The sequence below is a fragment of the Myxocyprinus asiaticus genome, chromosome 20, assembly GCF_019703515.2.
Source record: "Myxocyprinus asiaticus isolate MX2 ecotype Aquarium Trade chromosome 20, UBuf_Myxa_2, whole genome shotgun sequence".
Lineage (NCBI taxonomy): Eukaryota > Metazoa > Chordata > Actinopteri > Cypriniformes > Catostomidae > Myxocyprinus > Myxocyprinus asiaticus.
The window spans coordinates 7,376,936-7,391,589 of record NC_059363.1 but is presented as its reverse complement, the minus strand read 5'-3'; the positions used below and the strand labels follow the sequence as shown (position 1 = coordinate 7,391,589).

General features: G+C 36.6%; 2 protein-coding genes across 2 annotated transcripts; one reads left to right on the top strand and one right to left on the bottom strand.

Moving 5' to 3' along the window:
• Window positions 1–2,995: 2,995 nt before the first annotated feature.
• On the top strand, window positions 2,996–9,267 carry LOC127410826 (proteasome subunit alpha type-6-like). The gene is made up of 7 exons (XM_051646024.1): window positions 2,996–3,163; window positions 3,802–3,896; window positions 4,184–4,265; window positions 4,404–4,559; window positions 6,328–6,506; window positions 6,606–6,700; window positions 9,052–9,267. The coding sequence occupies exons 1-7, from the start codon at window positions 3,088–3,090 to the stop codon at window positions 9,107–9,109; spliced, it is 741 nt and encodes a 246-aa protein (XP_051501984.1). The 5' UTR covers window positions 2,996–3,087; the 3' UTR covers window positions 9,110–9,267.
• A 2,390-nt stretch (window positions 9,268–11,657) lies between these two features.
• On the bottom strand, window positions 11,658–14,364 carry LOC127410825 (NF-kappa-B inhibitor alpha-like). Its single transcript, XM_051646022.1, has 6 exons — window positions 14,078–14,364; window positions 13,057–13,162; window positions 12,758–12,965; window positions 12,572–12,660; window positions 12,200–12,457; window positions 11,658–12,103 (listed from the first exon to the last, which is right to left on the bottom strand). Exons 1-6 carry the CDS (start codon window positions 14,314–14,316, stop codon window positions 12,071–12,073), a joined length of 933 nt encoding a protein of 310 aa, XP_051501982.1. The 5' UTR covers window positions 14,317–14,364; the 3' UTR covers window positions 11,658–12,070.
• Between the last annotated feature and the right edge of the window lie 290 nt (window positions 14,365–14,654).

Sequence of the window (14,654 nt, the reverse complement as noted above, 5' to 3'; positions counted from 1 at the left end):
ATCGGTATCGACATCTACAATAAAAAAACCAGATCAGTCAACCACAAGTCAAAATAATAGATAATGATTTCATTCACTGGGCATAAAAGGAATTTAATAGTGTGTTGTTGTTTTTTTCTTGGATGACTGCCACAGATCTGAGGATGACCCATTTCTACTGTATGCTGCTTTGTACTCTGGTAATCACTGTAACTTTCTTAGTCGTGATCTGATGAGAGATCACAAGGCCTGCTTCCCAGACAGCGCCACCAGACGCCTCTTCTATAAGTGGCAACGTGGTCATCAGTTGGTAATCAGTCACTACACACCAGGGGAAAATAATACAATTTCAGGTAGGGATGTATGCTGGGCAGATAAAATTCTAGTTTTGTAAAGAAATGTATACGCAATCACAGTTTATATTATCTATAAAACTAATCTTAAGGTTTTTAAGATCATGAGAAACCTAGCGTGTCCTGAGCTTTTGACTGGTGTAAATCTTAATCATGAATGCTTTTATGAGAAACTTAAATTAGACTATATTCTGACTTTAATAACTGTTGGCTTTACTATGTGTTTTTCAGAGGACTGCAAATTACGACACCATCGTACAGAGCACTGGCAGCTCCTGGCACATTCCATACGATGAGAACGGAAGAGATAGAGCCACATATGAAGTGCCCTAGAATTGGCTCTGTCTAACTCAATATTAAGGCTTGAGTTACCTATAAGAGTGCTGACTGTAATATAAACAACTGGACTCCATGAAATTTCCAATTCTGTTTTTTCCCCTTACTTCTATGTCAGTTCAGAGCAAGTATGTTTGCAAAACACAAATTGTAATGTTTATTGCTTATATTGTATAATTACATCAAAATATTTTTCTGAGTGCTTTATCTCAGGGTCACAAGGGCTATATCTCAGTAACTACTGTATAAGGTTTCGAGTCTGAAGTCCAATTGCATAAATGTATGTTTTTAGAAGCAGTGATTATCTATGTTGGTTTCTAATTAACATACAATAACAACACTGGGATACATCAAGGCAAAGGTCAACTATTTTATGAAGGTTTACTTTAACGGAAAGGTTGAACTGTGTTCTCAGGGCGAGGGTATTTGTCACAACAGTCATTGTAGGACAAATTGTCGCATTGTTTGCAAATTATTCAGCCTCAGGTATCTCTGCGTGGTTAAATGGTAAAGCACATTTTCGTTTTCTTTGTTGCCTTTTGTCTATACAGCAACTGACTTTCAAAAGTAACCCCACCCTGAGAAATATTCACTGGAGTAAACAACAACAACAAAACAGCTGGTCTTCCATTCTTCACTTGACCTAAAACACTCCAGTGCAAAGTTTCATTAAGTTCTAAACAACTTTGCATAACAAATGGGAGATTGACTCGTAACTAGTTCTGTATCTGGGATTAGATATACACTCCCTTATGAAAATGCACCATAGGTGTGCTATAGTAACACTTTAGTACCTATGGTATTTTAGTGGATACATACTAAATAATCTAATAGGGAATTGAGGAAATCTTCATTTTTTTAATGTACCATGGCCGTTGTAGTTTCGAAATGTCTTTAGCCTACATTTATTACAAATTTTATATATTTACTTGAATGAAACATGGTGTTAAAAATAAATGGGAGCAAGTAGCCTTGTAGTGGGAGAGCTGTGTCGGGGTTGAGATGAGAGTTAAAATATTGGATATTTAAAATGGGAATACAATTAAACACCAATGTATTGTTTGCTGAGCACAGCCTGTCATGATAAGGGCTGCACAAAAAAGTTGGGGTTTTAGTTAAAATTGGAATTTAAAAAATGTTTTAAAACAAAAATAATGAGACCACAGACACACTTGCGTATTTGTTGCTTCATCACAAATATGAGAAAACTGTCATTAAAGATATATTTGTAGTCATTAAATTGGACACATGAGGAGAAGCTAGATGTTTATTTTATAACCAGTATTGTGTAGAATCATTTTCAAACCACTTCCAGTATATCTGTGAAAGAGTTGAGCACAAAAAGTGTCCAAATCAGAAACAAACTTAAAATAATAAAAGGACTTTGATGCCTGAAGTGGAAAATATGATTTGTTGTAGGTTCAAAATGTGCCTAGTGTTGTGGAGTATTCAGACATTTAATCAAATGTAGTAATAAAAAAATTATAATTCCAAGTTGAAATATTACCAAATCCCAAGTACGACCCAATAACATTAATTTAACAATGGTAGTGAGGAGCCATCCATGATTTTACCCGTTAACTGTGGCCTTACAACATTTATTTCAATTAAGTTATGGCGACTAACTACAGTATGTTACAGGAATATTCCAGGTTCAATACAAGTTAAGCTCAATCGACAGTGTTTGTGGCATAATGTTGATTGCCACAAAAATGTATTTCATATCGTCCCTCCTTTTCTTTAAAAAAAAAAAAATAGAGGTTACAGTGATGCACTTACAATGGAAGTGAATGGAGCCATTTTTTTTTGGAGGGTTTAAAGGCAGAAATATGAAGCTTTTAATTTGATAAGATAGCTTACATTCATTCTTTGTTTTGCATATTGTTTGCATCTTGCGGCTATACTGCTGAAACAGTGAGTATTTTAATGTTTACAGATTGGCGCCATTGACTTCCATTGTAAGTGCCTCACTGTAACACCTATTTTTTCTTTCTTTTGTCTTAAGAAAGGTGCAAATCAAAATGTATTTTGTGGTTATCAATATTATGCCACAGATGCAGTCAACTGAGCTTAACTTGTAATAAATATGTTTCAGGCCCTATTTTGTACCAAGTGCCATTAGCTCTGATATCTGAAAACAACTGATACTCAAAATAAAATAAACCAACTAAGACCAGCCAATCAGCTAAGACTAAGGTTTTAGCTGGCGTTTCAGCAGGGCAAACTGCACGCTTTAAAGAATATTAATATAACTTTTAGCCTCTACACTTAAAATAAAATTTCGTTGTTGCTGTGAAAAAACATGGCTTGCACGAGGCGTCACCTCACCCGGATATGAATCTATCATTTCCGGCGTAAAACAACAGCGTGTTTAGATCTGTTTACAAACTTCTGTATTAAACATTATATCTGCCACAGTATGTCCCGAGGCTCGAGTGCGGGGTTTGATCGACACATCACAATCTTTTCTCCAGAGGGGAGGCTCTATCAAGTCGGTGGGTATCGATGAAAGTGTTTCTTTAAGTATTCGAAAAAATTGCTCTTGTCATTTTGCAGCAGGATCATTCTGTAGTTTGTTTGATGCACCTATATTTAGGGTAAACACATCAATTAATTTAAATAAAACACCCATAAATGACTCGAGAATGGAATACCCTACATTAAAATGTATTCACTTTGTAATATTAGTGTATCGTCGAGGTTTACAAGCACTTATGTGATCGATTCAGCTTAGTTCAGTGTTTACAAATAAATGCATGAACTCAGTTTCTGTTTCATGTTTAGAATTGTGTCTGTGCATACAGGGATTCATGAATTAGTTTATATGCACACGTGACTGGTTTTAGATTATCATCGGAAAATCTAGGTTCCGTCCGTTTACATGCAAACAACAGAGCCAATCAATCTTTAGAATTTAAACGAATGTATGTTTATATGTTATATATGCACACATATGTTTTTGTACATAATCAATGTTATGCATTTAGGTACTGCATTCTTTTTAAATATATAATACTACGTTTCAAGCATTTCTCTTTTTGGCAATTCATGTTGTCAAAATGGGAGGAGAGATATTGATTGGTTTCTGATCAAATTATGATAAATGATGATGCGTTTTTTTCTTTTTCTACAGAATATGCATTCAAAGCCATTAATCAAGGAGGTCTTACATCAGTAGCTGTTCGTGGGAAAGACTGTGCAGTTGTTATTACTCAAAGAAAAGTTCCAGTAAGTCTGTTTTACCTGTACTATATAGTATAATATCACTTTTTGCAGTGGCTGAGTTTACACTTAATTTAAGAAAGAAAGTTTAGCGTAATTATATCTCCATGTAACATACTGCTATGCAAAAGTTGGAATGTCCATATCAGTGACTTTAATGGCAGGTGTATGAAGTATAAATTTGACTATTTCAAATGCTGTCAGTATTAATGTATTTTGTTATTTTATCATTTATGGTATAAAACATAAATAAAATGTTCTCTTTTAATCACTTGTTTTTCTTTCCTCTCCAGGATAAGCTGCTTGATGCATCCACTGTCACTCATTTATTCAGAATAACAGAAAATATTGGCTGCGTGATGTCTGGGATGACAGGTAACCTCGACTCCGCACACAGCTTTTGTCCACTTTAAGTTGAGGTTTAAATTTCCAGTGTTAGCTCTTTTGTTCGGTGAAATGTAAAACTAAGTATTAGTTTACACCTTATGTGATGTATTATGTTTCTCTCTGAAGCTGACAGCAGGTCGCAGGTGCAGAGGGCACGGTATGAAGCAGCAAACTGGAAGTATAAATACGGCTATGAGATCCCAGTGGACATGCTATGTAAGCGCATTGCTGATATCTCGCAAGTGTATACACAGAATGCAGAGATGAGGCCACTGGGCTGCTGTAAGTATACGGTTTACATATGGACCAATTAAGGTGATGCAGTGTATGTTCTGAATGGAACACTAATGTACTGCATACTACACCTACTGTACACTGCATGCAATAAAAAAAATGACGTAAAACAGTTTGCTATGTGCAATAATAAACTTTTTACACTTCATTACACATCACTGTCGCATGACCTTACTACATTGCATGAATACAAAATGGCAAAAGGCGTTCGTTTAGTTTCATCATAGAGTGAATGAAGGTGGTTTTGGTTATATACATAGTTTTGCATAATTTTTGCGGAAATAAATATGGTAAAAAAAAAAATATATATATATATATATATAAATCCAATCTGTGTAAACTAGGGATGGAATGATATGGTTATCTCACGATACGGTTCTATATACGATATGAGGTTTACGATTCGATATTTTCTCGATTCGATATGATAACACTTAAATGACAAAGCATGGCAGAAAATTTTGTTTATTTTTTAATGTTTGCGCAAAATGCACATTATAATTTCTCATCAAAATAAAGCTCTAAGTTTAGAATAGAAATGCTCAAAGTTTAAATAATAAAAGTTTATCATATACTTTTCACTTTAAGAAAAGTTCACCAACAAATAAGCCTTCAAAAATAGTGGACTACATTTAGGCTGATCAGGGGCAGAACAAGCAATAGAACTGAACAGAACCTCTCCTGAAAAAGTATGTGAAAGTGTATATTTATTTATTTTTAATCATTTGTTTGTCTTGATTATTATAATCAAAGTTTAACCTTTTAAAAATATAAAAAGTCTACTTTCTGCTAATTAATATTATTTCTTGAAAGTGGAGTGCTGGATCTCATCTTTGATTGACACACATTACACGGAAGAAATGGTCCGTTTTAATCTCAAGCACTTTTCAACAAAACAAGGCGATTTTTCCAGGTATTCCAGTAACTACATTATTAAGAGCTAAATTCAGGCACTTTAAGCACATCAAGGACCTTGTGTGAACTCTGTAAACAGTGTAGAAAAAAGCGCAGTAGGGGTAAAATCAAGCGTTTTGACAGGTCATTTAATTTATGATCACATGTACAGAAAACAATGTTTCAAATTTCGAAATACCGCGTTTTGCCTCTATATGGCTTGCCATTTTTTTTTGTTCGTGATATATCGAAATTCAATATATCGTCCCATCCCTAGTGTAAACATGTTCTGTTTTGGTAGTTCAGTCAAATTATTGATAATTAATTAGCTGTGAAAATTGCTTGAAGTCACTTCCAGTTCATTCATAACTCTCAGAATTGGTACAGTAGGTCAAGTCGAGTGCATTGCATTGTGGTGTATAGTATCCTACGCAGTGTGCTGGGGTTGTATACTGCACATTTTGGGAGATGTAGTTGGTCATTTGGGGAGTCAATGTAGAGGTCGACCGATAACTAAGGTGGTTGAAAAGGCAGAAATCGGATTAATCGGCCAACAGTTTTTCAAATTAATTTGTAGATTGTTGTCTGTCTGCAACTATCGGCATTGATTTTTGCAGATAAACGATTGTTCAAAAAAAGCAACTATCGACACCAATGTATACAGAAACTTGCCATACTATGCACAGTAGTCATACTGCACACTAAAAGGTGCAGTATGGTAGTAGTGCCATTCCAGCATTGTGTTAAAATTGCAGAAAAATTTCATTATAAGGAATGTTACTCTTTTATGAATGGCCTAATTTAAATGCATTGGGATAAAGGTGTGCTTGTCAATATTCTTTATTATAATATTCTGTGTCAGCTATGATTGTGGTTGGCTTGGATGAAGAGCTTGGCCCGCAGGTCTACAAATGCGACCCTGCCGGCTACTACTGTGGTTTCAAGGCCACTGCTGCTGGAGTGAAGCAAACAGAAGCCACAAGCTTCCTGGAGAAAAAGGTGAAGAAGAAATTGGATTGGACCTTTGACCAAACTGTAGAGGTACGATGGACTTCATCTTGACAGGTGAAATTAATGCCCTTAACTTTTCAATGCTTCTCTTACTGTTAAATTTAACTTCTGAATTTTGTACCCTCATAGACTGCAATTAGTTGCTTGTCTACGGTTTTAGCCATCGACTTTAAACCTTCAGAGTTGGAGATTGGTGTTGTTACTACAGAAGATCCCAGATTCAGGTGGGTGTATGCACTGCAAATAGAACAGGATATAGCATTTGCATACCACCAAACCATACTCTACAAATTGAGTAAAGTCCCCACTAGGTATTACCATTTAGTGATTTTAGACAGTACAAACCACATGGTTATTTAACATTTTGTTGGCCTGTGTTATTAAAGGAATTTTCCAGGTTCAGTACAAGTTTTTGGCATAATGTTGATTTACCACACAATATAATCATGACTTGTATCTGTTTATTTTATTTATTTATTTATTTTAAAGGGCAAAACTGTGTTACAGTAAGGTACTTACAATGGAAGTGAATGGGGCTAGTCCATAAATGTAAAATATTATTTTTCAGAAGTATAATTACAGGACGTAAACATTATAAATTGGGCTGTGAATCGTAAAAACAAAAAACTAATTAATCGCACATTTTTCTGTAATTAATCTCGATTAATTGCAATTAAATGATGGTACATGACACATTACAACAAACATTAAAAAAAAAAATATGTATATTTACTTTATATTTTGTCTCAGAAAACTTGCAAGAAATTGATCAGTCATCATTTATTGTAATTGTTTAAATACCTGTATGTACACGTTAAAATGTTACTTTTTTTTTTTTTTTTGGCAGATAAAGTTAATTTGACACACTTTTACAGGTATTCATCTTTTATACAAGTATATGTATACATGGCATAAAATCAGTGGACATGCTGTAATTACAATTTGGGCAAAAATCTTCTGCCGTTTTCCAGTGGACTTTTTTTAAGAATAGGATCAAATGGGCAGATTCAATTCATATCAAATTTAATTGGTAAGGGAAACTTAAGTGTACATAGCCATTGCATTATTAGACACTATACACACAGATATAAAACATATTGAAAGCTGAAGTTTAATTTGCCAAAATTTAAAATCTTAAAACTATTATTTCCCCTGACTGCCGTTCAGTATCTACAAGTATACCTGGCTGAAGCTTGCTGAACGGACAGGTCCTTCCTTCTCTTTCACACAAACGCTGGGTCTCTCTTGGGCATTTCAGCTTTTGAAATGGGTTCAGGTGAAAGTCAGTGAGCATTTTCACACGATGCAGCAGCTTGCCCGCATCACTCACCCGCTTGCGGATGAAGAAACTTCATTCTCCGTACGGTAAATGCGCTCCCGTGTTTATTATGTCCGGGACTTGCGTCGCTCGTAATGAATAAGCATGCACTGCTTCACACAATCAGTTTCTGTGCAAGGATGTGCAGTTGGTCAAGCGAGTACCTCCTGAAAATATATATATGCCAGTGTTAGCCACAGAAAGTGGGGAAAAACATTGAAGTTTCGGCCATTGTACAAAAGTGCCTGTGTTTGTTCCTGGTAGGCAGCTGATGTCTTAACCCCACCCCACCCTATTTGGAACCTGTAAGGCTGAGTAGCCTGACAGGAACAACTCGGCACACCTGAACACACACGTGAAGCTTCAGGAAGTAAAAACAAAAACGGATACTTCATTAATTGCGTTAATTTTTTTAATTAACCAGCCCTAATTATAAATGTTAACATGAGATATTTACTGGTGTTACAGCATTTACCAGATTACAGGGTTTACCAGCATTACGTCGTCATGACAGCAAAGGTTTCATAGGATTTAACTTTACACAGATTAGGTTAGTAAGCAATTAAATCGCACTAAAACCATGTTAACGTATAATGTGGCTATACTGTTGAAACGTTAACGTTTATAGATTGACCCGATTCACTTCCTTTGTATGTTCCTTACTAACCGCTTTTATGTTTTTTTTTTTTTTATTTTTTATAAACCAGTATTTCTAAATAATTTTTTCGGATAATCAACATTATGCCACAGATGCTGTCGACTGAGCAGGACTTGTATTGAACATGGAACATTCCTTTAAATACACCTTTTGAAACCAACCAGATCTCATGAAATTCGTACATAATTTACGAGTTGGCTATTTCGTATGGTCTCACACGATGTTGTTCGCATAAACTCGTACGACTTCATCACGTGCAAATTCCCGGATGTCTAATGAGGAAGTAAGCGTGAGTTCCGCGCACGAGGCATTATGGACATACTTATTATGCCCTTACCCACACCCCTTATCTAAACTTAACCAATCAGTAGAGTGTGTGAACATGATAGGAAGCTGTTTTGTGTGACAGAAGCATGTAATTGTCGCGTATTAGCTGGAAACGATGTGCAGCGACGTCAGTGGCTGTAGTGAAAGTCGTACGAATTCAAACAAGTGCAGTCGCACGATATCATACGAATTAGCCAAATTTAGAAAAGTCGTATGAATCCTGACGATTTCGCCATGAGCGTGTTGTTTGAAACTGAAAATATTTTTTTCAGAATTTTGTCAGAGTCTGAAATTGACGCCCATCTTGTGGCCCTCACTGAGCGGGATTGAGAATATCTGCACGAGTCCGTATCCTGTGACAAAAACATTTGTGAATTACTACCATATGTCCTCAATATTCAGGTCAATTGATCTTTTTTGCTGTTTATTTAGCTTCTTTTTCTTGCAACAGTACAATAAAAAAAAAGCATTTTTTGGAAAACTGTGCTCGTGATTCTTGTTTTGGTACATTGGGGTCCAAAGGTCTGAGGCCGAAAGTGAAAATGCTGCTATTTTGCATTTTTATCTAATTTAATATAATTTTTTATTAAAATGATATCATCAGCCTAACACTTTGAGTGTAAATTAAATTGAAAAATGAATATGAATTTCTTTTATATTTGATATGTCCACCTTTTGCTTGAATGACAGCATGCGCTTAAGATGGCATGGACTCCATAAGCTTTTTTTAAACTGTTTTAAAATATTTTGTGTCGCCATATTGCACTGCAGACTTCCATCTTTTTGAGGAAATATGTTGCTGCCTGAAACTATTTCATGCTTTTTAAAATATTTCTCATTCACAGATAGTAAATAGATTGTATTTTACAGTAAGAAATCAGGAAGACTCCTTGTGCCTCTTAGTTTTCTTCGCCTATGATTAACGATTCGAAAAAGCACCTGTCTGGTTTTCTCACGCTCTCTTAAGATGCAAATTACATTTCCTAAACTCTCACTAAAGAATCCCCTCTAGATATTATATTTGCATAGATGTAATTCTATTTGCTTTGCCGAGGCCCTCTTCCTTTTCTGAGAGATGGCAAACGGATTTTCCAAACGGCAGCCTTGCCATCATTTCTCGGATCAGGCTGAATCATATCAAGCTCTCGTGAGCCCTGCAGTTACAGGAGCTGTGAAGGGCCCCTGTGTGTCCTAGCTAGACCCCGGCACTCCACAGGTCTCCGAAATAGAGCGGTATGACTACATCATTTGCATGGAACTTTTTAAGAGGTGTCTTGGTGACTGCAGACACAGAGCGGTGTCTCAAAATTAAGAAGGCATGCAGTCCAAGTTGAAGGTGGAGTCCCCTTTAGACTTCTCAGGTTTGTATTCAAATCTAGAAAACCACACACGCTTGATTTTCCTTTACAGTAAAACTCAAGACGACAAAGCAGATTGGGTGGTCACACTTTGTGACTGTGAATTGAACTGGATGACTAGTTAGTTCATTTGTGAATATGAAAGTTTGTGGAAATTTTAGAGGAGTTTCAATTCACACTATTGGTTTCAAGGGATAGTTCACACAAAAATGAAAATTCTTTCATTTACTCACACATCTGTGATGACATGAGGGTATTACTTTCTTCTGCAGAACATAAAGATTTTTAGAAGAATATTTCAGCTCTGTAGGTCCTCACATTGCAAGCGAATTGTGACCATAACTTTGGAGATCCATAAAGCACATAAAGGTAGCATAAAAGTATACCATACTCCAGTGATTTAACCCATATCTTCAGAAATTATATGATATGTGTGGGTGAGAATATTTAAGTCCTTTTTAGTAGATGGTGATATGCATGAATGTGAATTGGCAAAAACTAAAGAAGAAAATGAAAGTGGAGATTTATTGTAAAAAAAAAAAAAAAAAAGATTTTAATATCATGTAATTCTCACCCACACTTATGTTTTTTTTATGTGGCTTTAATATGCTTTTTGGACACCATTCAGTTGCATTGAATGCACCTATAGAGCTGAGATATTCTATTAAAAATCTTAAGTGTTCTGCAGAAGAAAGTAAAGTAAAAATGGGATGGCATGAAGGTGAGTAAATGAAAATTCTGTCATTATTTATTCACCCTTATACTGTCCCAAACCTATATGACTTTATTTCATCCCTGGATAATAAAGGGAGATGTTAGAATGTTCATCAGTCACCATTCACTTTCATTATAAAGGAAAAAAAAAATAAAAATGCAATAAAAGTGAATGGTGACTGAGGCTAACTTTATGATTCTGGTAAACATCTTTTGTTTTCCATGGAAGAAAGTCACATGGGTTTGGGTCAACATGAAGCTGAGTAAATGGTGACAATTTCATTTTTGGGTGAACTATCCCTTTAAATTCAGTTAAATCTTTAAAAAAAAAAAAAAAAAAGGGAACATTTGAATGTGCCAGTATAGGAATGTGGAAATTTGAATTTTGTCACATTAATCGTGTGTCTTAAAATTTTAGGAACAAACAATGTTCATTTAACACCCAGAACTGGCACTACGCCCTTTTCCAAGAATGCAAAGTAGTAGGTGCTTTTGAGGAATATTATTTTGTCATTATAAAAATGTTGCCACTAGGTTATTGTTGGCTAATTTTTTACCGTAAGTTCAGCTTTGTGCAAAACGTGCCTTATTTTGGGAATCAAGGAAGTTGGGGGACTCTCAGTGCTGCCAATTTTTATCTGACTGGCACTTCCTGCACAGGAAATTCCAGTGTACTCAGCTGACGGAAAACAGAGTACACATTCTTCAGTGTCAAACACTTCTCCATGGTGACATAGAGAGGACATTTAACTTCCCCCTTCTTCCACTTGAACACTTCTCATGCATTTCCAAGGAACGACACCAAGTGAAATTGTCAAGGTTTTAATTTAAAGTGTGTTATGAATCTTTTCACAAAAGAAAACTTCAAAACATATGTACACATTTAAATGTTATAAAAATAAATCTCTGTATACACAATATTTTACATCACAGTACAAGAATCGCAGCTGGCAATTTCAGCTAAAAAATACAGTCTATCATAAAGAGCCAAGAGTACACTTGTTGGCCTCTCTCCAGTGTTTTTCTAAAGGTGGTCTGTTTTTTAAATTCACCCACAAATAGCTTTCTTTTCCTGAGCTCATTCTACATCGGTCTTCTACTTGCGCTGCCAATGAGCTTTGAGCCCCCTGCGAGCCCGAATGCAGACACGTTCCCGGGCAGTTTGAGAGAGAATATCTTTCTCCACTCAAGAGAATTTTTAAGGTCCTTCAATATGTTCCTACTGCCCCATCATTTTAATATCATCATACATCTGTGAAATGAGAAAAAGGGACAAGGAAATTAGGAAAACATAATTAAGAGATCTTATGCCTAGGCAAAAAATAAAGATATGACAAGTAATGCTTACATCTTCATCAGATAAGTAATACTCCTCATCGCTGTCTCCTGACTCACTATCGGGAAGTTCCCTAAGGTGTGGCGATGTGAGCTCAGACAGGACTTTTTGGATGTCCGTGTTAGGCCGGCCATAGGTCAGATGATAAGGTGTGTGACCACCATACGTCAAGCTGTGAACGTCAGCACCATTGCTGATCAGAAGCCGAACTAGTTCCAAATTCTGGAGATCAACTGCTAAGTGCAAAGCGGTTCGCCCGTTACACTGCTCCTGTTTCAAGAAAAAGTAAAGCATCTTTAGCTATTGTGTTTCCCAGTGGGGCAATTTTAATTGCTTGATCATGCACACAGATTAGTATTACCAGAGACAAGATCCAATTCTTACCTGAGCGTTGATGTCTGCACCAAGTTGAATAATGTTTTCCACTAACGACAAGTAGCCTTGGGTGGCGACCACGTGTATGCATTTCTGGCCTGTGGGGTGCAATTACATTCAAATTAGATCAAATATGTCCACTTCTCCAAATGAATATAATTTCAAAAAGAACATACACAGAGAATGCTCTTTTACCGTAATAGTTTGCCATTTGAAGGATGGTTGGGAGTTGTTGTGGGCAGCCCTGGGTTAGGAGACTGAAGCAGGCCAGAGAACCCTTTCTGCAAGCGATGTGGAGTGCAGTGTTACCGCTGTCATCCACCAATGAAGCGTCACAACCAGATTTCACTAACCGTTCCACTATAAGAGGCTGTTCTGTGATGACGGCCAAATGCAGGGCAGTCTGAAAAGAGACTGGAGATGTTTAGTATGGAGCGTCAGTCATAAAAACGTCCAATTATCCGCATTTAGCATTATACTAGGGGTTGCTTTACCTGTCTTTGGTCGTTTTGAATGTTGAGGAAGGAGTCGCCATAGGATAAATCAATCATCTTTAGTGCAGCATCTTTGGCCTCGTGAATAATGGCGAGATTTAGATACCTTTAAAAACAAAGAGGAGGTTTGTGAGAAAAAGTTTAACTTTTTTTTATATTCCTAAAAAGGCAACAACTCTTGTGTGCAGAGAACTAGTCTTCCTAGTAGGGTCATGAGCAACGCTCGCGCGTCTGACTGTCTGGCACGCAGCCCGGGACTTTCCAAGTTCGCACAGAGCTGCTGCAGCCCCGCCCAGATTGACGCGGCGCCAGAGAACAGTCCGTACTGATGCAGAGCTTCTGTTTACATTAAGTCTATTATGACTGTAAGTGCCTGCGCATGCGCACTCATGTCTGTAACAGTGTTACTACTACTGTATAAAACGAGCAGGGCTTTAATTAAGGGACCGTTCACGTTTTTGCACTAAAAAGTTGTTCGAGACGTGTTCTTAACGGTTGAATATTTTATTAAACTTGACACAGCGTCTAAAAAACGCGGCGCTCATGCGCGAGACGCTGAAAATAATAATAATAATAATAATAAAATAAATAAACAGCGAAACCAAATACGTCCATCTACTGACTACATAGAAAAATATTTTTCAAAAAAAAAAAAAAAATTAAAAACTGCGCGGAACTGTTCCACTAAAGCAATCATACACTTTAAATATTTTTTGCATTACACCAAGAAAAAATAAAAATAAACAATAGGCCATATGAATTATGAATTAATGAAAATATTATAAAGTTGTATGCAATCTAAAATATAGATATTTTTTTCGTGTACTTTAATTGTGCTCAAGACCAATCATCCATTAAAAAGTATTTGCACATTTTGCACATTCTTCAACCTAAAAGTTATTTTCCATGTACTAAACAGTACAGTATCTCTCAAATTCAAATGCATGTAAATGCACTTGCACGGGCAAAAATAAGTGTGCAGAGAACTAGTCTTCCTAGTAGGGGCATGAGCATCGCTTACGTGTCTCCGTCCTCGGTGCGATATGTCTTCCAGGGCTCGCAGTGAATGTCCTGCTCGTCTGAGGCCACATTCATCCGCCTGAAATCAGACTCAACATCAGCGTATTCGTCCTCTTTAAGAGAATCCAAACCGCTGTCTAAACGGTCATCGGTGCTCACAAGCAGTTTCCCAGACTTGGGTTCGCGACCATCGACATTATAATCCATTTGGTTGGTTTTGCTGCTTCTGTAAAGCTCCATTGAATGCCTCGGAAGTCTGTTGCGCTTCTGAAGTGTGTGAGAGTTTCTGGAGCGTTTAAAGAGGCGAAGATAATAAGAGGGGCGGAGCTTCTCTCAGGGTGGGGGATTTCCATAGAGTGATTGACGTCTGAATTGTTTCTCCAGGGAATTATTTGCGCCAGGAGGTTGGGGAAATTTTCTCTGCTTCGTTAAACACACGTTCAGTAATCCTGAAAGCTCGACTTTTCCCCATTGAAAAATATTCCAAACTCCAGTGCGGGCTGGTTCAAATTAAATCTAAATAAATTTGGGGGCTGGACAAAATGCATTTAATTCATGAATCATGAAATGCATCTAAT